General features: G+C 40.2%; 2 protein-coding genes across 2 annotated transcripts; both read right to left on the reverse strand.

The window, feature by feature from the left end:
- Positions 1 to 1,927: 1,927 nt before the first annotated feature.
- ubxn7 (UBX domain protein 7) lies at positions 1,928 to 12,850 on the reverse strand (the record flags this gene model as incomplete). The annotated part of the gene is made up of 11 exons (XM_080503931.1): positions 1,928 to 2,890; positions 3,615 to 3,694; positions 5,315 to 5,837; positions 6,306 to 6,436; positions 6,538 to 6,628; positions 7,482 to 7,628; positions 9,046 to 9,158; positions 9,289 to 9,354; positions 9,444 to 9,508; positions 10,055 to 10,208; positions 12,745 to 12,850. 11 exons carry the CDS (start codon positions 12,848 to 12,850, stop codon positions 2,729 to 2,731), a joined length of 1,638 nt encoding a protein of 545 aa, XP_080360057.1. The 3' UTR covers positions 1,928 to 2,728.
- A 1,108-nt stretch (positions 12,851 to 13,958) lies between these two features.
- ppp1r7 (protein phosphatase 1, regulatory (inhibitor) subunit 7) lies at positions 13,959 to 20,986 on the reverse strand. The gene is made up of 10 exons (XM_080504140.1): positions 20,928 to 20,986; positions 19,452 to 19,547; positions 19,196 to 19,251; positions 18,628 to 18,693; positions 18,412 to 18,542; positions 18,169 to 18,331; positions 17,884 to 18,000; positions 17,673 to 17,777; positions 16,899 to 16,985; positions 13,959 to 16,292 (listed from the first exon to the last, which is right to left on the reverse strand). The coding sequence occupies exons 1-10, from the start codon at positions 20,965 to 20,967 to the stop codon at positions 16,116 to 16,118; spliced, it is 1,038 nt and encodes a 345-aa protein (XP_080360266.1). The 5' UTR covers positions 20,968 to 20,986; the 3' UTR covers positions 13,959 to 16,115.
- Between the last annotated feature and the right edge of the window lie 3,571 nt (positions 20,987 to 24,557).

Raw genomic sequence — 24,557 nt, forward strand, 5'->3', positions numbered from 1 at the left:
CATTGAAATACAACAGTGTTTTGTAAAGAAACTCTGAAACAGATGAAGTCAGGCCATTTTAACCTCCGCTGCAGTGATTTGAGGTCGTAATTAAGTGTGTAACTTAAAAGTATTTATTTATTGTGTCGCTTTCCAAAAATAAGAGTTCTTCCCCACTCGGAAGTCCGAACTTTCCCAGTAATCGTCAATGCACACTTATGTAATATTCCAGTTTCACCTCCAAGAGGACAAATATGTCATATCTTCAGTTCAAAACATTCTAAAATAACACGGACTGTCAAAAAGAATGAAAGTGATGTCCCAACCTGTTGAAAGTCTGAGGTCCAGACGCTAACCGGCCATGATTGGTCTTTACACAGCTGTTGCATTACCACTTGGCACCACCAGTTGGTACAGCGAGTCACACACGAGGCAGCAGGTGTTACTCGTGAAATTAGTGATTCATGCTACATTGTACAACTCGAAAACTGGGCAGATGGTGGACTGGATGGTGCAGGCACGCAAATCTGTCATTAAATGCACAAAAATGGCCTTAGTTCTATTTTTTTTTTTTTTTTTTTTTAATCAATTTTCAGTCAATACCAGCTGCCAGTCCATTACACACAGAGAGACCAAGTCTCTTGGATCCAAACATACTTAAATCTGAATGTAATGTTTAAAGAAACGTATCCAACATATGTCGTTCTCACTGTGAGGGAGGTGACGACGTGGAGCTCTGCAAATGTGCCCTCAGAGTTATTTAACTCAAACGCGCTGGAATAAAAGTGCCTATGGACGGAAAATGCGCAGCTAAATTTTTAAAAAATCCACCTACAATTAACACGAGGATAAAATGTCTTTGGTTTCTGGCATTTGTGCCATGACTCCACTTCCCCGGGCTTCAGCACATCTATAGGAGTCCAATAAAAAAATTATTTATGGAGGATCAATCAATGCTATGAAAAAGGAATACCGTAATGAAAAACTGCAGACAAATATAAGTATGAATCCTAAATATTTTGCCATTAGATAAAACCATTGTCAACTTCTGGTGGTGATTTTGGTCCTTCATTCAACCTTAATATCAACAATCTCAACTTGTTCTATTTATTTCTCATCACTGTAGAATAGAAACGTTACTGTCCTTTGTAAATGTTTTTTTGAGCCCCTGACATGAGAAATGTATTCAATGTATAATTTAAACTGATATTTTACCACACAGGCCACCTGGATTTAGTCAATATACAACACACCGTTCTTACAGATGCGTATGGGTGAGTGATTACGGTATTAGGTTGTTTTTTTTTTAAGTAGGCCACAGAAAAACCACCTGAAAAATAAAAAGCAGTAACTTAAATGATCACAGTGAAGATTCATATCAGATGAAAGTATGTTGGACCAGCTGAACAGAAGACAAATTTGAATCCTAATCCTTATGGCTTGTTCACATGTATGAAAGGCACGCTATCGCCACCATCTGTCCACACAGAGAAATGTCACTGAATTGGGGGGGGGGGGGGGGGGGGGGGGGGGGTAAAAATCTGTGCAGGCTGCCACATTTTAAATGTTTATCTGCCTCAGCTCATCCAACCTGGAAGAAAGTTTCATTCAAACAACTTTTGCTTTCATGACAGTAGAAATTGTCGGTTGTTGTGCTGGTTAAAGTTCAAGTTTGTATTTTTGTTGTTGTCATACATATAATCAGTTTTACCTCTGGTGATTTCCAAAGTTTCAGTGCTTCAGGCATTTGACGGTAAACAGATTCCACATTTCCAAGCCTGTGTCGTACATACCTAATTTGTGAATTGCTGCAGTTTGAATTGGACTTTTTTGTTTTCTTCTTCCGTCTGAATGTTTTTCCTTTCAGTTTCTCGGACGTAAACTTTTCAAATGACACAAAACAGTTCACAGAAATAGAAAATAACAAAAGACCAAGCAGAAGATCCCCTGGTTTTTGGTGGTTATATTTCAACATCAGCATCATTTCTTGGCAGCATATAAAAAGAAAGGAAACAATGACTACAGCTAGATATCAGACTCTCTAATCCATCTCTGTACAGTGTAGGTCCGACTGATGAGATGTACCACCTTCCACTCATTCCCTTCTGTCACTTGTGATTTTCAGACCATCTTTGAGTGCGTGTTCCTTCCCAATAATTACAACTGTTAAAACAATGACTGAGACCAAATTTGGGTCAAAAGAAAACAAGGAGTCGCCTCCCCTTACCCACCCCAGGTAAATGAAAATAATAAGATCTAGAAAATAAACTTTGACATTTGATGTCCTGCAGGGGGAGGTGGAAGTCTTTTGTACAAGTCCCTGGTTGCACGTCATCAATTGGTGATCCACTGAGTTTTATGTTTCTTTTCAAAAGGAGCTTCGTGGAATATATTTTGTTCTGATGTGCCTCAAAGCCAGAAGAAACCCACATCAGAGCAGAATATAGAAAAAGAAATATATGAAAGAATGCTGGCGTCTGAAACAGCTTACTGGCCAATTGTCGATCACTGTACTACAAAGAAATTAGGCTGTCAGCGGAGCATCGGTCAGTATTCAGACTAGTGGCGTGGCGCTGCTGAGAGAAGTCCATCCACTATCGGCTGTCAGGGCGAAAACGAAAAGAGGGGCTAACTTCCAGAACAGAAGGTTTATGGGATCAAGGCCAGTAACATCGCCCCAGTTCATTGGTGAGAGGGTGAGGTCTACCAGAGATACTGACAAGCAAAAAAGTGAACGTGTCTGGGAAGACTAGTTCCTCTCCTGCACAAATACAGTCTCCTGTGGACAAAGCCCCGCCTCCTGCAGCGTGATGTCATAGTCCAAGTGGGCCAGCTTCCTTCTGGGGAAGTTGGTGACGAGTTCGAAGCGTTCGTTTGGGTATCCCTTGGACTGGACGTGTCTCACCAGGGCCTTGAAGAGAGGGGGTGCACATACCAAAGACTGAATTGTTAGCAACAAACAGCTGCATTTCATTAGTAGTTTTCAACTCAATAATATCTGAGACGGCGTTTGTGCCTCTTCACATATGCAACACCGCTTCAGGTTCTTTCCTCTGGATTATTTATGCAGACATCTGTACAATTCACGATTCACAAGCAAAGTGGTGACGACGCTCCAAAGTAAATCAACACCGGTAGCGCCACCATCAGTGATCATCGCTATGACGACACTCACCAGAGGTACAGCCGCTAAAGTTTTAGTTGGCTTGGTAAATGTTACCAACAAAACTGTCTTGAGTGGCCGCTGCTTTTAACACGTTTCCAGTGAAAACCTGCTCTATTCACTAAACTCGCCTGCTCACATCCAGAATATAGAGCATCTTCCTCCAACTCACTGAGGTAACTTCTGCTGAATTTAATTGGTGAATCAACCATTAAACGGACTCACACCCTGCTGCCTGCTCAGCTGCTGAGCGACGGCAACATGACAATGTCCCTACGTGCACTGGCCTCATTTATGGAGACACATCATGGAAGAACTCATTTCCTGAGTGACTTAACACTTTCCATTCACAGTAACTAATGACTAACAACTATTATTTTTTAAGAACTTGCAAACACTTTAATGTCTGGCTCTTCCATGTTGCTCTAACTGTCACTGAATTAAAATAATAGTGAAGATAGTGTGGAGTTACCAGGAGTTTTGCTTTCGAAGACAAGGAAATTTGCTCTCTTTGTCCATCTGGGTAGCGGAGCATCAGCCTGGCTTTAGGACCTGTGAGACACACACACACACACACACACACACACACACACACACACACACACACACACACACACACACACACACACACACACACACACACACACACACACACACACACACACACACACACACACACACACACACACACACACACACACACACACACACACACACACACACACACACACACACACACACACACACAGAGACACACACACACACACACACACACACACACACACACACACACACACACACACACACACAAAAGAAGAAACAAATCATTTAAAATATTTTGCGATGATACAGCCGTTTTCACAATTTTTAAAATTGGTATTAATTGTGGCAGCAGAAATTCAATAAAGTCCACTCTCACACCCCCCCCCCCCCCCCCCAAAAAAAACAAAAAAAAACGTAATTTGGTTATTAACCTGTAAAATAACTCAAACTACACTCTAAATGCCATCAACTGATTTTCATTGCTAATAGAGAAAGGAAACACTCAGTTATCTCGGTTTTGTTACTGCGTCATTGTGAGTCAAATCAGTGATAATTGCTGTACCAGGGAGCAGCGCGTTGAGAAATGTGATAGAGCGTCTAAATACTTCCTGAATGCACTGTATGGTGTGTGGGTTTTTAAATAAGGTCCCACTCGTATTTTTAGAAGGTGATACAGTACGACACAGCGTGCCGTTTCACTCCAGCAACAAGCAAGTCGCAGTGAAATGCTCAGTTCCAAGAGTGCAGGGCCGTACAGCCGGAGCGTGTTACAGCCTGTAGGTCTGACGTACAAACAAAATGATAGCCTCCGTGGGTAAAACAAGAAAGACCGTCGTTCATTTGTTCAGGAGAGAAGCAGAGATGCCGCCACTCGCTGCTCTTGTTGGGGGGAAAAAAAGAAGAAGCTGAATTTGGAACAAAAAAAAATTCAAAGTGTTTCACTGTCTGTCCCAATGGCGTCCTGCAGTACCTGATCACATACGTGCCGGGACGCCTTCAATGGCAGACTACTCCACAACGTGATCGCTTTTTACTTCACTGTGGGGGCATCGGATTTTCAATCATGTGAAATGCCAGACTATGTGATCGTCAAGCCCTGCTCCAGCTGCTCCCTTCAAACTTCTTATCTTCACATTGCAGCTTTGTGTGCATCGTTACTCCGTGATGGAAAAGTGACACGTGGTGGAAAACTAAAATAAATACAAGATTTACAAATATTGTATTATCTAACTTGGCAACCGATCTTGTTGAACTGTGGCGCTTTTGACAAACAGTTTTTTTATAAATATATTCCAAGTATGTCAAACTATAAAAGGTAATATCCATCAGCTTGTCTTGACAAATGGAATATTATTCCTGCTGCAGTGAGGCTGCTTCCAACTCAACATTTATCTCTTTTCCTCCTTTTGAAATACTCCCAGCATTTAGACGCACGGGGTTTTTCTCAGTCCCTGAAGTGTCCTCGACGTGAGCCAATATATCTTCTGTTAAAAACGCAGCTGAGCTGCAAACCAGCTCCTCGCAAGTTGCAATCAAAAGGAAAAACAAACAAAGGAGTCGGACTTGCAAACTTTGCATGTGCGGTGAAACGAGCCGAGGGGCCCCAACAGGATTTCAACGACGTCATACCGTTGTCATCAGGACAGTCGACGTCGCAGGTCGTCGAGGTGCTGATCTTCGAGCTCCCGGCACTTCCTGCTCTCTGAGCGCAGTGATTCCCTCCAGAGTTCCCATCGGGGTGGGAGTGACGGGGCGCGGCAGCCGAAGGCTCCAGGTGGTTCTTTTTGCTCTCCTCTTTCTTGTGACTGTGGTTGTTTTCTTTGTACGGGGATTTTCTGTGGGAAGAGGTGGAACTATCGGGGTGGAGACGCTGCTGGGCTGCCGAGGCCGCCGACGCCGAGGAGGTGGAAGAGGCCGGGGTGTGTTTGCTGGCAGAAGTTTTCTCTTCGCGAGGCGCCGGCGTTTCACTGTCTGAGCCGTCCACCGAGATGGGACCCTCGCTGTCGGAAAAAGGCTCCGCGTCCGACTCCTCGTCCGATCGCGGTGAGTCGGGGGCTTCGGGGGCGTTTGAGGACTCGTAGTGGGTTTCCTGTAGGGAGGCTCGAATCGCTGCCTCCAGCTGACTGTCTTCACTGGCATCAATCAGACTTTCCTAGAATAGAGAGGGGGGGAAAAAAAGGTTGTTTGAGTAATCTATAGGAAACAAGCAGAAGAAACAATACGAACATTAAATCCCCCATTCATCCAAGCTCTGCTCCACAGTGCAAACACAGAGAGACGCACAATTACAACTGCAGGCGATTTAGAGTCACAATTAATCTCAAATCATTTCAGTTTTTTTGGATTGTGGGACGAAAAAAATAAACACACACAGGGAGAACATGCCGACTCTAAACAGAAATGCCCCCAAGTCCAACCTGGAGCGGAGATTACCAACGTGGTCCAGGAGTGCCGGCCACTACATTAGTATGTGAACATACCAAATAGATCAAACTATAGGTTAAAAACAACGGGGGACAGGGTTTAAACCGTCGCTGACACAGAGTCACAGAGAGAGAGAGAGAGAGAGAGCGAGCGAGAGAGAGAGAGAGAGATGCGCCACAAAGGATGAGCAACCCACTGATCGAGCTCGCTTTGCGGGGGGTGCGTGGCAGGACGGTCCGTCCAGCTGCCCGTGCTCTGCCAGGAAGCCTGTCACCTGCTCCAGGAACGAAGCCACATCCAGCTGGTTCCACTCCACCATCTTTTGACCTGAAGCAAAAACAATCAAAACCAAGCAGGTCAATAAAAAAATTAATAAAATTAAAAAAAAAAGCCCTTCTCGGCAACGTTAACTTTCCATAGGAACTCACCTGTTCGTGGATCGAGGATAGAAATGTAAGGAAACTTGTTGAGCTTATAGAACTGGATGTATCTTTGTCCCTCTTCGCTGTCATGATATACCTAAAAAGGAGAAAACACACATCAGAAGACAAAACTAAAGCAGAGAATTGAACAATAATAACAAATGTCATAAGTGTAAATTGAAATATAAATAGAGAGCATATCTGACAAAAAAAAATGATGGGTCAAAATATGATGTTATAATGTCTAATGCATAGGTTATATTTAGGTCCTTGTTTTTGAAAATAATCATACATTTTAAGACATTTGAACTCAGTGGTGTGCAGGATGAATCTAATCTGTTGTAGATGACATTTAGAAAAACTTCTCAGGCAATAAATTGTGAATCTGAGATTTCCATCAGTTCCACACTCATTATATATTATAGTATTATGTACACTGTTTATTCCTTAAATGCTTAGCTATTGTGTTAATGAAGTGTTTATGGGGTTTGGATTGAAATGCTCCATTTTCAGTCGTTGATGTGTACAACACAAGCAACAATCAATAATTATTCCAAAATAAATCAATATTCATACTCGTCCTCTATTTAGATGTTTGTTGATTGTTTTTATTGTATGTAGGAATTTTTGTGTGTGAGCTTTTATTTCAGTTATTGTTATTTGATTACTCTATCTGTCCTTGTCTTCATGTGAAGTACATCTCACTGAATAAATAAAAAGTCGATCAATATTAATTATCCTTCTTTCAAGGAGGTCTTCGCACCATTTGACAGACTGGCTGTTTGAAACGACTACTTGCACAACTTTACCCACATCCAAGTTTGCATAACCAAAAGCATGAACAAGAAAGTTAAACATGACTCTTTGATGGAGTTAAAGCAGCTGAAAGACGAAGCGTGCAGGAGTCTGTAGACGTGGACTTCCCGGTGCTGAGCTCTGAAACCGCATACCTGCCAGAAAATGAAGTGTTCTCTGATGATGGTCTTCACTGCGTCGTTACTCCACACGTCCCTGTTCAAGCACTGGCAGGCAAAGTCCTGAACGTTCTGAATGTTGATCATGAGCCACTTGTTCTCCAGCTGCCCGCAGTCTTTAGCCTTGAAGCATAAGGAACAGGAACGTGTCGTCAGTGTAAAACCAGGATCAGTTAATTCACTGTAACAAGAAGCAATTAGCTCGAATCATCTGGACTTGAGAGCTAAAATACAGAAGCAGTGTCAAATTTAGTCGGAAAAAAAAAATGGAATAAGGTGAAGCGTATCAGGAAATATCTGCAGTGCATTTCAGGCCCAGCAGCCAAACCATCAACCGTCTCATCCTGCTTTATACGGATTAGATTTACAGAGTTAGTTCTATTCCCACCGTCACCATCAAACCAACAGGTATGTCTTTGGACTGATGAAATACTAGGAATGCCACACCACTCTGAAGTCCTTGAATTATGTAGTTCACTTTGGTTTTAAATCGTGTGTCCTTGAAATATGAGTCTCACTGTCACTGTATGGAAATTGCCCCATTTTAACAGAAACTAGCCCTCGGTGCCACTGAGGTGGGACCATTCATTATATATTATTTCAAGTCAAGCTGTCTGAGTTGAGTCGGATCAGAATCCTCTGACGAGCCTCTAGTGTTCTGGTAACATATAGCATAATGTGAGCGCTGTGTTTTGTTAAGAAGCGAGTGCTCCAATGGTGAGTCTTACAATGAGCAAAGGTCAGCCATGTTTTGTATATTCTGTGAGCCACGTGCACAAAATATATCCAACAGAGGGATTTGGCGATTAGCGACCACAATTAAAAGACAGTGCCAAAGCTCAGACACAGAACAGAAACTCTTCTGGAGTTTGTTTTTAATAGATATTCTTGAAATGTGGAAAAGTTTGTTTTTTTGTTGCTCAGGTGCTGAAATGTGATCCCTCTTCCATGGGATCAGACTTTCTTTGTGCTGACAAAAGAGATTAACATTTTTTTCTTTTCTTTTTTTAAATTAGGGCTGATTAAAACAAGTGTGAAATGTAGGGTTTTTAATCATCCGGAGTATCATGTTCTCCCTCTGCACGCCAGGACCTTTCTCCAGGGAGGAAAGCTTGTTAGGTGAATTTGTGACTTTAAGTTGCCACGAGGTGGAGACGTTTGTGGAGGAGTGTGTAAATCAAGGTGTTTTCTCTGGGATGAAGTGTCGAAAATGTGAAGTGGCTGTGACCCAGAGTCAGCCGAGTGAAGGCTCGGCTCCCTGCAACTCTACGTTGGACAAAGCAAGTATAAAAGATACAGTAGATAAAAAAAAAAAAAAGAACATATTTAAGGATTTAAAGGAGCATCATCATTTCCTCAGCTTTTATTAGAAGTGTAACAAAAAGGAACAGAAAACAGGCTTCTCATGGGAGAGTGAGGGGACAAGGTTTTTTGGGGGGTTTCCCACCTGTGAAGTAAAGAGCCATCTGAGATTTCCCCGAGACTTCAAACGAAAGTGAATAAAGGTGCAGGGGAAAGCGTCCCCTGAGCGACAACTCACCGTCTCAAAGCTGCCTTTGTGCATGAGCTCAATGGGCGGACGAAAAAGGTCGGCCAAGGTGCTCAGTTTCTTATCCACTGTCCCACCGTTCCGCAGCTCCTGTTCTTGACGGACTGGGAAAATCAAAACACGGAACAGAGTTTCGTGTTAGCTGTAATTGAAAAATCTAGCTCCATTACACACACGCACACATATATATAGATATATAGTTTTTCTAAAGTGGAAAAGCTTAATTTCACTCACTTGTTTCTGTTTGGAAGTCTCGGAAACCGTCGAATATGGACCGGGCAGGTCTTCTTCGCTTTGGCACTAAATATATAAAGCAGACATTAAAAATTCACAAGCACCAGCTATTTTAAACAGGAACGACGATGTGTTTGGATTCAACTGACTGATACCTCCAAATAGTGGTTCTGGCTCCACCAGTATGTCCTGCTTCTGGGGGATCGGTGCTCGTACTTCGCTGAAACATCACACAACACAAACAGAATCGTTGTAAAAAGTATATCAACTTATTGATTCGACAAAAAATACTGATATTTATAACCTATATCATGAACTAAAATTGATTTTTTTTAAAAGTCATGTATTAATGTAGTTTTTCTTAATATGTCAATATAGAGAATGTTTATCTTTTCTTGTTTTCATTTTAACTGAAATTGTTTTCTTTGATTTTTACCAAAAATTGTTTCAACTGTATATATCATTTACTACTCCTATTATTAAAGCCCTACAGGCTCATGTTACGTATACATTGATCTCTTCAGTGTGCACATAGGTACATCGTGTATAATCATACAGCTTTATGTGTGTTTTTGTGAGTGTACAAATATACTTGCACACATTTATAAATGTCAGGTATGCCTCTGTGCATACAGGCCTGTGTGCATGTCTGCATCTTATATTTCCCCCTCATTTGGACGGAAGGAAAATGAAGAAGGATTTGGCGTGTAAAGTCTGTTTCTGCTTTGCCTGAAAGCAGCTTGTGTTGAAGTGAAGATGGTCTCACTCTGTCGGGGGGGCTCTGCTGCTTGATGCTGCTGAACTGGAGCTGGTGCTGGGCTCCTCAGCGATCCCGCCTCCATCCAGAAACATGGTCACGGCCATCTCCAGGTTGTTGTTGCATGCTTCCAGCATATGTTTCCCGACGCTCTCTGTGGCCCCTGCACAAGTGAATCAATTGACAAGCTCTTTATGGATATATATAAATAGAGAGAATTGTGAAGTCACTGAAATCATTTGCTGATGAGCTGAATATCTTACAGAAACCTGACAATGACCAGATTTTAAAATAAAACAAACAACACAGCAGATGTACGTCTTCACCTGTAGAACTTCGATGATGTTTTCACCAAAATAAAAACAGTTTCTACAGTCTTCAAGTTTTTTTTTCCCTTGAACTTAAACGGTGCCTTTTTTTATTTACATTGATATGTGGGCAATTTAATTAAACATAACAACATTGACAAAAATACTACTACTACAAATGTTGTTGTTATAGGAATCGGGACCAGGATATATGACAGTCAGAACAACTGGAATTTTCAAAACGGACATTTCATGGCTCTGAATTGCTTTTTTAAACACGTTCAACACATTTTAAAACAGAATCTCCAAATAATTGCAATATCAGCGCACGGACGACTGAGACCGTCTATTCAATGGTTATGAGGTTGTGGGCGCATTATGTATGAAAGCAACGCGTGAATGTTTCAACAAGCCAAACTAAAGGTTTGATTCAAACACGAGCATGACAGTTTCATTTTGTACCCAGGCTCGGTTTAAAAAAAACTAACAAATAAAAAAACTATTCCATTTAAAGTCCAATACTAATCAACACTTGTTATCAGTTTGTTACAAATTACCTATATAAACTAAAATTGCATTTGTTCACATTCCCTTTTAAAGAAATCTGACATAGGTGTGTACAACGTAAATATTAATGTTTTATTAAACAATATTTTCTGTTGTTCCATAACCGACCTCAACTGTAGAACCATTCCAATGAGTTGAAGCCAAAGCGAGTTCAGGATTCAGAGAACTTCACAAAATGAAGTCATCTGTTTCACATATTAATATTCGTCTGCTCACACACAACAGCGTGCCTCAATACATGTTATATATAAAGCTATATATCCATGAAAAATAAAATGTTAGGGATGATCGTTTTACTATTATCATGCTTTATTAAAGACAAATACCATGTGGCAATTAAAACTGACTTTGCAGGACCGATAACTATTTTGTGAAGCATTCAGTCTTTTGTGAAGCTCGGAATTTGTTTTTGTTGATCTGCTGGGAGGAAATCTAAACGTTGCAGTGAGATAATGGAATACTGTGCACACTGTTGATGTGATGGCACATTGGCAGACCCAGATATAAAAGGTATTGCTATTCAAATTGAACACTTAATTCCTACTTTTTTTTCCAGAAAATTCATGTTGCTATGCACACACGCAATACACCCAGGTGTAAAATCCATTTCCATCACTATTTACTTTGGATCTGCTTATACTGATTGTCATTGCTCCTGTTATATAACTTCTATTCACCCCAGTACAGTATTTGATTAGTTAGCCTTAGCTTTCATTGGAAACTCTTGTACTGAAAGCAGTTCCTGTAAAGTAAATAAAAGTTGTTCATGGAGTTATAATATTGTTTCCCTATAATCTAATACTATATACAGTCCATCTAAAACGATGCATTCACACCGCTGCCGTCATAAAGGGTTTTGGAGATTTTACAATTTGTAAACCATAATTCGTTGATATTGTTTTGACCTAAATAAGCACACATCAACGTGAGGCATAAATGGGAGCTAATAAACTTTATTCTGCTCTAAGATAAGAGTACAATCGATTTAAACGTTGTTCGTTTTCGTCCCGATCAAACACGATGCAAAAACAACAACAACAACAAAAACCCTTCAAAAAGTATACGGATCACAGCACGCCACGAAATACAATCGTATTTAAATCTCATGCGTGTTTAAAAAAAACACAACACACTTAATAATTTGTATTTTCCGGCGTGTAAGGCACCGAGTGGCTGCAGAGCTCTGTGGCGTGTACTGCGCATGTCTGTTTCACTTTCCAAGTCTGGCAGCAGCCCCTGAACTGGCTACCTCGTCTTTTCCAATAAATAACTTTAAATATAAACATTGTCCATCCTGCCAAAGGCCACATGAGCTACATAGGACCCCCGTGCCCACAGCCGAAGACAGAAAGTGGGCTCTTTCGGGAGTGTTGAGCGACACTCTCCCGGCGAACATGACAGAAAGAGACCACGGAGGCTGACTGGTGATGAAGAAGGGAAATGTTGTACAGACGACGTCCATTCCACATTATCACACAGCAAGCGGTGCAAAAAGAGCAGAAAAGCCGTCCCAGGCGGGCAAAGTACTCCATGGTACCGGCACCACTAAGAAAATAACACGTTTCCAACTTCCCGTGAGAGATAATATGCATAGCTGGAGGCCGCAATAAGCATTTTCGGAACATTTTTTGAGAGTTTAGCAGATAACTACCAGAGCTTTCCCCCTCTGCCCAGCATTGGCAGCGCCAGACACACAGCAACGGCAAACAGCCGTTTTCTGCTCCCCGCGCGCGTTCTGTGGAGTTTAGAGGCGACAGGGGCCCTCCGGTGTGACCACACACACTAACCCGATGGCCCAAATGCGGAATAAAATGTTATTTTTACCTGTTATTGCTGTGAATTGTTGTATTAACCCGTTCACCTCCGGAGCCGAGGTGTCTCTGAACGCCGCCATCTTACCGCCACAAACAACAACATAGATGTGGCGCATGCGCGGCGGGTCTGGCGCGGCGCGAGCCCCAACGTCACGACAGACCGCCCCTGCATTGTGGGTAATGTCGTTCACATGGAGTTCATTAATTTTGTTTCAAAAATGTGTTTAGGCCTTAAAAAATGTTTTAATTGGTATACTTGTTTGGCCCTTCACAAATGTTTAATTACTGTAAAATTCTAAAAACACAAAAAATGTATAAAGAATAACAAAACCAAATTTTCAGGCTTTCATATAGGACCATATCATTATTCTTCATCTGTTATAGATGAAAAAGAATGTTGAAAAACCTGAAGGACTTTAGTGTTACTTAGAAATCCCAGCCCTTGTCCTCACTTAATCTTGTACATATTTGTTTATTTTACCTTCTTCGTTTTATTTTACTTCTTCTATATATATTATCTTGTATTTTGTGATGCTTGCCTATTGCCTGACAGAAAATGTAAAACAATGTTACTGTGTCATATATATATTGTAAATTACAATTTACTCAATTAGGAAAAAAATTCAAGAAGGCTCTTCTTTTGGTTTAATTTTGGCAAATTACAATATTTTTGACATGGCAGAGTAATACAATGACTTTTTCATGATTGCATAATTGCAAAACATTTACTCCAAAACACTCTTTCAGTAATGATAAAACCAATGATAGTAATAGTCTGTCTATATGCTTACAATGTTATCCACTGAAATCCACAGCAAAGTAAACATTAACATTCCAAAGTTTATCAGAACATTTTTTTGGGGGGGGGGTGGATAAAATGAATAGATCATGATTGATTTGTTTATTACTTTATATATATTTGCATTTATTACTGACGTTTTCATTAGTCTGGCATAAAGCCTCTTAATTTAACAATGTTTTACAAACTGACAAAAGCTGCTTTTAAATAAAATATTCCATAGACCTCTATCCATCCTTTTGTTTGCTCCTTGAAACATACATTATCTGTTATTTGAAAAAGGTATGTAAATTATCCCTCAATAACAAATAAAAATGGCACAACAATTAATCCAAAGTATTTAGTTAATAACAAATCCTTGTACATCAAGTCTCAAAAAGGAATTTACAACACAGACATTTAAAGTACTTGTTTCTTAAGTCGTGTAATTTTATTATTTGCATAATACATTCAGTTTGAAATCTTCGTCAACCACGTCAAAACCCTGAAGACTCAGTTCAAACAAGGAGCTCGCTTGTTTTTGAGTAATTGCTCCTTTGCTGACCGATTAAGGTCATGTTCTCTTAATCACTGTATCTCACAAGAATCTGTTGTGCTGCCCGGCATAAACAAAAGAAGAGAAGTGTGTCACTTTACAAAGGGATGGGGAGGATGGCACTGAACTTTCTACATCATGAGGTGTGCAACCAATATTTACAAATACACAAAGGGGACATTTACAATCCCGCTGGCCAATTGTACAGTCACTGTAGTTAATCTGAGCGTATAGTAATGTTACATTCACATCAGTGGAGCAACGTTTCATTGCTGATAGTCTGATATGGGATGATAAATGTGTTACAGTTATGAGGAAGACGCAACTTAAAGGGGAGGAAACATTTCTATCCACACATTTGAAAAGGAAACGACAAATCAAACCAGGATTCTTAGTGTTATTGTCCTTCCTGCAATTAGAGACTTAATTTTAGTCAACAGGGCAATTTATGATTTAAAGGCCTGATTTAAAAAAAAAAAAAAGCTGGACAATACTGATGTGCATCTTGTATCACGCCGAGAGGATTAGCTGAACACTGATCTAATCCAGCTAAAATGCACTGAAATGTGACACTTATATGCTGTATTCATGTTAGCTTTTCATTTGATCCAAAGAGTAACTCAACTGCAGAGAATTATGCAGAAATAAGTCATCTTTTCCTTTGAGATAGTCGTCGTCACTTCACTTTGAAGGACACCTGTATAGGAGGTATGATAATTCACACTCTAATTGCGAAGCCAGTAGTCTCCAACCCTGGACCCACATATTTTAGCTCTCTTGCTGCTTCATCACACCTCAATCTCTAATCACCACCAAGCTCCTGACGAAACCCAGGAAAGAAACTCTCCACGACCAGAGACTCCCGTTCTAAACTAATCTGAAAGGCCCACAACTGTTGTGTCTTTTATATGTGGACTCCAAAGACCTGAAATGTGTCCTAAAAAAATGTCTGAAGCGCTTTATACAATATCCTTTAACACTTCCAGGAGATCATTCCACAAAGCAATTTTAATTGAAAAACATTTTAATGTTATGAGCTTAAAAACCCTTAAGGATAAGTTGATGAAAGTTGAAAAAGATATAAGCAAAGCCGTAATCAGTGAGTGTCAAGGTCAGGTTTAAATCACAACAGTACCACTGATTACAGATATAACAGAGTATTGGGACTACTTTTATTTCAGACATTGTTTTTTATTTTTGAAATTTATCAATTTGCATATAAAAAACAAAATTGACATCTCCATTCTTGATCATTTTAATTTTTTTTAATTGTATTTAATCCCTAATCCTAACAAAATTCTTAAAATGTCCTGAAGTAGCCCTAATACACCACCATACAAATCCATTTTTATTAACTCTATATGATTTTACATTCTCACAAGTTTTCTTTCACTTGCAGAGGTCACACTTGAGTTTTGAGCTCAAACAAAGAGGTTGAGATAAAGAATAAAAAAGGCGCCTAAAGTCAAAACTCAGGATGCCAGTTTACTGAAACGACCCCATTAACATATGTCCTCTGACAGCATATTTGTTAGTGCCACTTTAATGAATTGCTGCTTGATGAGGCTGCGTTTCAGATGTTTAATACTGCTAAAGCCGAGCAAAAAGTTCTGTATCGTCTGGATTCTCCCTTCATGGTTCCTTTGCCCCGAGTGTCCCGTTTTGAGGACAGCATCATTCTGCAGTATCGGAGTAAACTCTGTCAATCTCAACTCAAAAAGAAAAAAAAAAAAAGAGAAGAAAAATGAGGAAAGTAATGAGTGTAGGGTAGACTCTCCTTTTTCACAGTACCACCGTAATAAATTAAAAAGCTTCCACACAACAGCATCGATCAAACTTTAAATGAGTGCATACATGTATGTTGAGTGAACCGTGGGTGATGTTCGGTGTTGGAATGGACATTTTGGCATGTGATTGGGTGAGGCCGTGTGTGATTTGCTTCTGGTTGGTGGGGCAGGCAGGTTGGTGGGGGTGGGGGTGGGGGTGGGGGTGGTGGGGTGTGGGTGGGGGACCGGGAGGTTGGCGGGTGAATCGCACACAGCGAGGTCTAGAAGCGAATAAAGGTAGCGTCGATCTGGCGGACGGTGGGCAACGCCAGCATGATCTTCCGCCGGTACTGTGGGTCCTTCTGCAGCGGGTTTCTCTCCAGGTAAACCGTCTCCAGGGACTTGGCGTTCTTCAGCTCGTCGAGATCGGACCAGTTGTCTATCTGGTTATCGTTCATCTGAGGAGAGAGGAAGCCAATAAGAGCACAAGCTGAACACCGTCACGTAAATACAGCTTCTCTGGGCGTCATGGAAGAGACTCAATGATGGAGAAGCGCTACACCTTCACTCCTACACCGTTCTGCAACGCCGCTTCGGTTTCTGCAGTTCTGCCTGCACTGATTCTTAAATGTTTTTTTCTTGAATTCATTACTGCTGGAAGCTCTTTCATTTCTTTTTATAGCCTCTCCATCCTTTGTAACAATCATTCAGCTTGATGTTTAGATTCCGGCGTGGAGAAGAGCCTGTGTTTGATGTGCCCCAACAGAATCGGCGAACTTATCACCTCGTGAGCAGAAAAAGGAAAATGGTGACTTTTTGTCTGTCACAACTGGCACTTCAATATACGAGGGGAAAAAAAACCCCAATCATCCATCTTCTATATCAGCTTTAGATAAGTAAATGTTGTTCAAAAAGCTGATATCCAGTATGTACAGGAGGGGCCACCAACCCACCACAGGGTCTTTAATGGTCTTAACAAAGTGTCTTTAAATTGTGGGAGAAACCCCCCCCCCCCCCAAGAAATCCCTCAATCCCACTCTGGTTTAACTTCAAACTACTCGTACCCAGAATTCCTCCAGATCTGTCAGATGGCTGATGTTTTCGATTTTCTTCACTCGGTTGGCCGCAATGTCCAGGGTGGTAAGCTTTTTCTATGGAGAGAGAAAACAAACGTTTTCATTATCCAGAACACAATCAAAGTGAGACACACAGAGGAACAAACGTCCATGTAAGACATGGTGAAAACACAACAAAAAAACATTTTCGAAAACTACAATGTAAATATTTACAGTTTCTTCTCATCTGCCTTAATTCCCTTAAGGTTTTACAAGTGATCAGACAATATGGATGAAGTGAAGTTAGAAACTGTATTTAACTTCAAATTCTATGTGTCTGTCAACTGACTTGCAAATTAAAGCCTCTCAATAGGACTCTGATGTTTTTGTTGCTTATCCAAAGAGCAGTTAACAGAGAGGTCTTTTAGAGTGAAATTCCGTAGATCCATCATCATGAAACAAAGTGCGTGCTGGGAGTAATCTTCAGCCATCATAGTGTGACTTTCACTCAGAATAAGTGAGAATTGGCTGGATTTTAAAAAAGCTTGTTTTGCATCACTCAATGAAGAGTTAACACCGGCACATGGCACGTCGGATCTGCCAAGCTGAGTGAAGGCAGTGTGAGGATGATCTACAAACACACACTTTCGCCCAGGTTCAGCAAGGCGGAATGAATTTCTGCAGTACAAAACCATTACACTCCAACTGTTTTCATATGGTTGCAGAACTACAGTTTGACATCCAATCCCTAATCAATGTGTCCAGTACATTTCTATAACTCACATTATTTTCCAAGCCCTCGATGACTTCAATGCCGTTGTGGCTCAGGTAGAGCTCCCGCAGATTGGCAAGGTTCTGTAAACCATCAATCTTCGTGATGCGATTACTCTGCAAACAAAAACACGGCAAAATTATTAACAACGGCACGAATGTGCAAAGCGGAATTGCCAATTTTTGCCTTTGTAAAAGTCCCATGAGGCTTATGCGAGGATACCTGAATGCTTAAAACTGTCAAGCTGTGTAAACCATCCAAGTTCTGAAGCTTTGTTATTTTATTTGTGCCAAGAAACAAACTTTGCAAAGACGTGAGTGAGTCGAGGTTCTCGATGACCTGCAAACACAACAAAAAGAAGGGAAACTGTGAATTAGAGTCCATCTTTAAAGGCTTTTCAGCCCTTCATCCATATTTTAAAAGGCTTCAATCAACTTCGGTCGCAGAGAGCTGGAGTTACAGGACAGCTTTCACCTTCTCTAAAATGTATTTATTTTTCCCTCTCACCCTGATGCGATTGGAGCCCAGCTCGAGCATCTCCAGAATTGAGAAGTGATCCAGGTTGCAAATGCTGCCAATTTTGTTGTGAAGCAGAAACAGTTTCTTGAGCTGAGTGAGCTGCTCCAAACCCTCCACCTTTCTCAAAATGTTGAAGGAGACATCGAGCTGTCTGTGGGAAGGTACAACAAAGAATGTCACGTCAGGTAAGTCGGTTCCATTGCTGATGGGTCCACAGTTTTGGAGACTTACTCCAACTCTGTGAGGTTGTGCAGGTTCTCCAGTTTTCGGATCTGATTGTCATAGAGGTCTAGTTCTCGCAGTGAGATCAAACTGTCGAGGTTTTCTATTTTCTTGATGAGGTTCTGTCGTAAGGAGAGTGTCTGTGTACCAGGAAAAAAAATGATAAAAGAGTCATGGAGTGAAAACAGATATTAACCATTGTGCACACATAATAGGAATACTTACTTTAGCCTTCTGTAACACGTCTAGTCCTTCAATTTTTCCAATACGACAATGAACGAGATCAACATCCTGGAACACATCGTGCAAAATTTGAGATGGCATGCAGTCCTGAGTTCATCCACACTCAAGGTCAGAATTTGAGCATGAAACATTTCCTATTTTTAACATTGAAAACATTTTAACATTGAAAAAACAAACAACCTCATCAAAACTGTGCAAAAAATATTTTGTCTTATTCACTTTGACCTATAGTCAATTGTGAGGTCCACTACGTCATGATTTTCGACTGTCCCAAACAAAAGACGTACAATTGTCGTGATATCTATAATCACAGCCTACAGCCTGTGCAGTGCGACACCAGACTCACCTGCACAGAGAGGCAATGGCAACAAACGTGGATGATGTACAAGATAACACGACTATTTTTGCTTATTAAAGTATGTAAATGACTGAGTAAATGTCACTAAATATGGAAAAGCACAATGAAAAATGCTGTACAGTCAGGTATATTTACGATGCGAAAGTTTAAAAAAAAAATTAAAGATGAGCTTTATGAAACGTGTCCTCTCACCTCTTCCTCTGGGTCCAAGGTTATGGTGTCCATGTCAACTGGAGACTCTTCTTTACCTTTAGGAGAATAAAGAAAATTAGCTACAACGACCTTCACATGAGGGTTAACGGAAATTTTATATTGTCATGTCATGACATAGAATGAGCATTTGTGGGATATTCATGTTAAGTCATCTTGACAGCCTTAAAAAAATATTCATTGGCTGTTAAATGCTTCAAATTCGATGTGAGTATATTGAAAAGAATGAGGATGTTACTCGAAGCAGTAGCCTGATTGGGGTCCACATCCCCGTTGATACTCTTCCTCCTTGTCTCATCATCACCCGACTCCTCAGATTCACCCCTTCGGTCCACTGCAACAAGGGACAAAAAAGAAGAAGAATTTGAGTCTTTCTATACATGGATCACATTCAGATGATGCACTACTCATATGATGCAGACACCAGACCCAGTGCTCGAACTCCTGAGGAATCATTGAACCTCTTTGTGCATTGTAACAGTTCTGCAGTCAGCAAACTGTGTGTAATCCATGAGCACAATCAACCTGCATTACACCTACCATAGACACAAAATATATAATCAATGCTATTGTCTTGGCATCGCTTTCTGCTTCATCGGTGTGGTCACAGTCAATTGCTGATTCACAAAAAAGTTTGCCTCCTGTGCAAGGATATTTTAAACTTCTAAATGTTGCCGGATGCTTTTTATCAAAATGTTAATACTGTGAAAAATAACCGGTTTTTCATGACATGAACATAAATAAAAAAACACTGCACTAACAGCTGCCAGATATATAAAGCTTTTAGTTAATAAAGATTAAGGAGACTGCTTTATGACTTGTTTCAGTGAGCTCCAGGTGAGAAGAAAATAAGGTTTCAGATCATAAAACAAGTGATTGAAGTAATCTGTTCAAATTTGAGGATCTAAATTTAGGCCTCTTTTTTTTTTTTTTTTTTTACTCTGTTTAATGTGTTCTCCGGGGGATAAAAAGGAAAACAAAACAATGTTTCACAAATCTCAAAGTGAGTTTCTGAAAGTCCAAATGCTTCACACTTTCCTTACAGTATCAGTACATTCATAAACAAAGATTGTACCCCCTCTTGCCCTCACTACCCCCGCAGAGGCTCCCCGGGCTGTGAGAAGCATCCAGGTGGGTGTTCCTGGTTCCCCACCTCATCGTGATGATGCAGATTTCCGCGCTTTACAACATGCGCAAAAACCCCGTGAATTTACGGAAAGAATCGAGATCAAATCGAGCCCAGACACCGACCTGTCAGTGTTAAGCGCTGCGGATGGGAGCACAGATGCTTCTCCATCCTCCTCAGCGGTCCAGAGGAAGGTTGACATGAAACACTCAGGCTATCGTTGCTAACCACGTTAGCTACATGTTTACATGTTTACGACCGAAAGCAGAGACACTTTCAACGGACAAACAAGCAACGGCGCCGACAAATAATTGTTGGACTAATAAGATGTAAAATAAACGAATAAAGGTGGGATAAACATCTATTGCGATTATTATGAGAGTTGACGATAAATGAACAACGACGGGCGAACGTCTTGTTGTTAGCCTCGGAGCTAGCACAAGGAGGACGATGGTCCGACTGGAGACACGAAGAACGAGACGTCCCGGAGGCTCCCAATAAAAGAAAAAACTCGGAAAGATGTGCTGCAGCGTTACCACGCTAATGCACCCACGCCCCGGCTGCAGTCATTTGTATTTAGCCACTAACCTTCCATTTCTTGATGCTCTCCAACAGCCAGAGACGCCATGTTTCCTGTAAACAGTAACACTCCCGAGTCCCGACAACCGCTCAGCCAATCAGAGGCGAGCACGTTAAAACGAGCGGACAGCAGGGGGCGCGGCTGGGCGCGCACACAGCTGGATGCACGCTGGCTGTGTTATGGATGTATCACTGTACTGCAAATCACAATCAATACAAAACACGGCAGTGGGCGTAAGAAGTGAGCATTGTTAGTTCGATTTCAATTGTATTACTTTTTACAACTTAACCCCCCAAAAAAGAAATATTAAAGGTCAGAGATCATCTTGACTCCGGATCATTCAGGCCATAGAATAGAATAGAATAGAAACGTTGTTGTTATTGGCACCAGTACAACGAGATTATAAAGTGCGAACCCATCAGTGCATCATAAAAATCAATAAAAGTACAAATAAAACCTGTTAAACTATAAGAATAGAGGGATAAAATGAACAGATACTCATCACTCACACACACACACACGACTACATTCCATTGTAGTGGTCCTATGTACAATATTTTGCACTTTTGTTATGTTTTGTTTTGTTCAGTAAAGTGACTGCAGTAGTTGTAAAACTTGTGTTTGAGTCTATTTGTCCTTGTTTTAATGGCCCTGTATAATCTGTCTGATGACAGCAGTTCAAACAGAGAGTGTCAAGGGTGTGAGTTGTCCATGATAATATTGTGGGCTTTTTTCGGCAGAGGGAACTGTGCAGTTCGTCTAATCTTTTTTCAAATCAAAAATGGTCAAAATGAAACTGTCAGTCTGAAACAAAACATTTTCAATCAGGCCAAAGCAATGTTTGCTGTCTATCTTGTCAGGAAACCATATCATTTTCCATTCCATTTCTCCAGCTCCCCTGGACTGACCGTGTGTTTTATGATGGGAAAATCTATTTGACACTGGACCACAGTGATGTGAGGACATGCAGTGACATAGTTTATCTTGGCACTGAGAACTTTATGAAGCAGATCTACAAACCTTTGAGTAATCTCAAAGACTCAAGCACAAGAAGCCTTAATTTAATGCAAGATAAAAAAAGCTTGTGTATGTTGAGTTCGGTCATTCTTTCATATATCACTGTAAGACAAACCATAAAAGTCCCTTACCTCTATGAGGCCCCCCTGCACTCACAGCAGACTGTTTATACAGTGGCTTCCCATCTTGGCTGCATACTTTCCGTTTTAAGAAAATGCCTGCATAGAGCCAAGACGTAGACTTCACAGTGACATCAGTTCAGTTTACAAATAAATACGCTTTGTACCCATTTTATGATGTAACATAACATTGACTGTCAAAGACATGGATATCAACAGATGTCATTAGAATATCTAATCATGGGTTTGCCTTTGTGTCATTTGTTGTTGACAATAGAAAGTTTCTTGATGATAAACCAGTCTTGATTAAAACAACAACAGAGAGGGAACATATACGATAAATTGACTCACTGGGAGTCAGAGATGAACAAGTTATCAACCTGTTTAAACAGATGATTGTATGTATTCAAGACAACAGATAACATTTTACAACAGTGTTAAGTAGAACAGCTGGTTTAATAGGAAACTAGGTAAACATATTAACCCTGGCGACACATCACAGGATCATTAGCAGCAGCAGCTTGCACTTCAATATACTTGTTAACTCCCTCTAAGTAAATTCAAGCCAAGTTTTGTTTGGATCTTGCAAAGACATGAGAACATAATATTCTTAATGTATAGCCTCAGTGTATGCATGGATAATGTCAACATCCATCCAGATTGCATGGTACATTTGGATGTGACATCATTTCAAAAAAATGTCTCTCTGGAAAAAGAAAAGAAAAAAAGATGTGAAGCTTTAAGTTTAATAGAAAGAACACCAAAATGTCCGTAAGCAGAGACTGATCACAACAATGTATTATTGTTTTTTTAAAGGAAGAAAGAAATACTCAGGCAGGTCATCATGAGATGCATTTCTGCAAACAGAATACAAGCCACCCAATATACAGCAAAGAGGAATACATTTAATCAGTTTCCGACTATCTCTATGAGGTATGAGGAGAGCCATCATATCTCATTAACATCATATGCAAAAGTTCACATAAGCATCAAAAATGGTGGTGGCATGGAATTTTTTTTTACACAATCAAAACTCATGCAAACATAATATATAATTCTGTTATAGCGCGTGTCTTACAAAATGTATTATATTTCAGTCATTTGCATGCATTTACCTCAAATGTTTTGCATGCTAGTTTGTGTAAATGGTGCACATGTGTATCATTTATATTTAATTCTTGGTCACATTTGGATGGATTTGTGCCTCATTTTGCTCTGTTTTTGTTCCGTCTTTACTGCTCTATTCTTTTTACAGACTTTACTTTTAAATCTTATCCTGTGGACAATTCTATTTAATAAAGTTCATTTCTGGGTCAAGTTTAGGTGATATGTTTGAGCTTTTGCAGCTATGTCAATTTGTGCTTTGTTACATTAAGGGGTGTTTTTTTTAATACTTTGGGCAGAAAATTTGAAACAACTCCCATTATAATGCAACCCAACTAAACACAATAGCAAACACTAGATTCTAAAAGTGTTTTCAAAACACAACTTATACAGTATTTGAATAATTTACAGAAAAGACCACTTTAAATGCAAATTGTAAACAGATATACAAGAAATTTCTCTTCTCAAGATAGAATTTTATTTTGTGAGTAAACTATGACATTTAAAGACAGTTTGCATGGATTAAAATTCAGTTAGCAAAATCCCCCCAAAAGAGAACTAATCATTCAAAAGCCTGAAAACACATTATAATATTATTTATATATCACATTCAAATGTAGAAAAAAATGCCAAAACAATAGGAAAAAAGTGCCAATAATCAGAAAAGCCAAAATAGTCACACACATTTCAGTTTGTTAGTTCAGTTCAGACAAACTTTTTTATACCACAAATGGGAATTCATTTATATCTTCCAGTGTACATTTAGTTTCATGCATGCATTCAGTCAATAAAATAAATACTCCATTATTGAATCCTAAATGTGTCCAGGAAACAATTAAGCATGGAACATAGGGAGATTTTAGAGCAGCAAGCTGAAACCAGATAAGATAAAATCTAAAGATAAAGCACATAAGATAAAAGCAGGGTGATAAAAAACAAAGCAAAAGTAAGATATGTGCTTTGCTATTTGTATGACTACACATTGTTTTGTCTTTTCACTTTTGATTGTACGAACATAAACGATGATTTGTTCTTCTGTAAAATAAAAAAAAATAAGCGTTTGTACTATTTTGCTGCTCAAATGAATACATAAATGATTCTTAAAACCCTTTAAAAAAATGAAATAAATAAAAGGCAGGGGTAAAAAGAAAAATAGAGAGTGTGCGATAATCGCAAATGAATGAACTGGATGAATACGTCGGTGTGAATCTGAAGAAGTCGACCACATCACCTTGAACGCGGTAATAATAACCGTATTGATGCTGTAACCTTGTCCTTCACAGCTGAGCCGCAGCAGCCAATCAGCTGCGCTCCGGACGCACATTCAAAGATAAGTCAAAGCGCACGCAGCCAGCAGTGCGCGCACCCGCACAGAGAGACTCACACACAGCGCCGGGC

The sequence above is a fragment of the Blennius ocellaris genome (genome assembly GCF_963422515.1).
Source record: "Blennius ocellaris genome assembly, chromosome: 10".
In the NCBI taxonomy this organism is placed as follows: Eukaryota; Metazoa; Chordata; class Actinopteri; order Blenniiformes; family Blenniidae; genus Blennius; species Blennius ocellaris.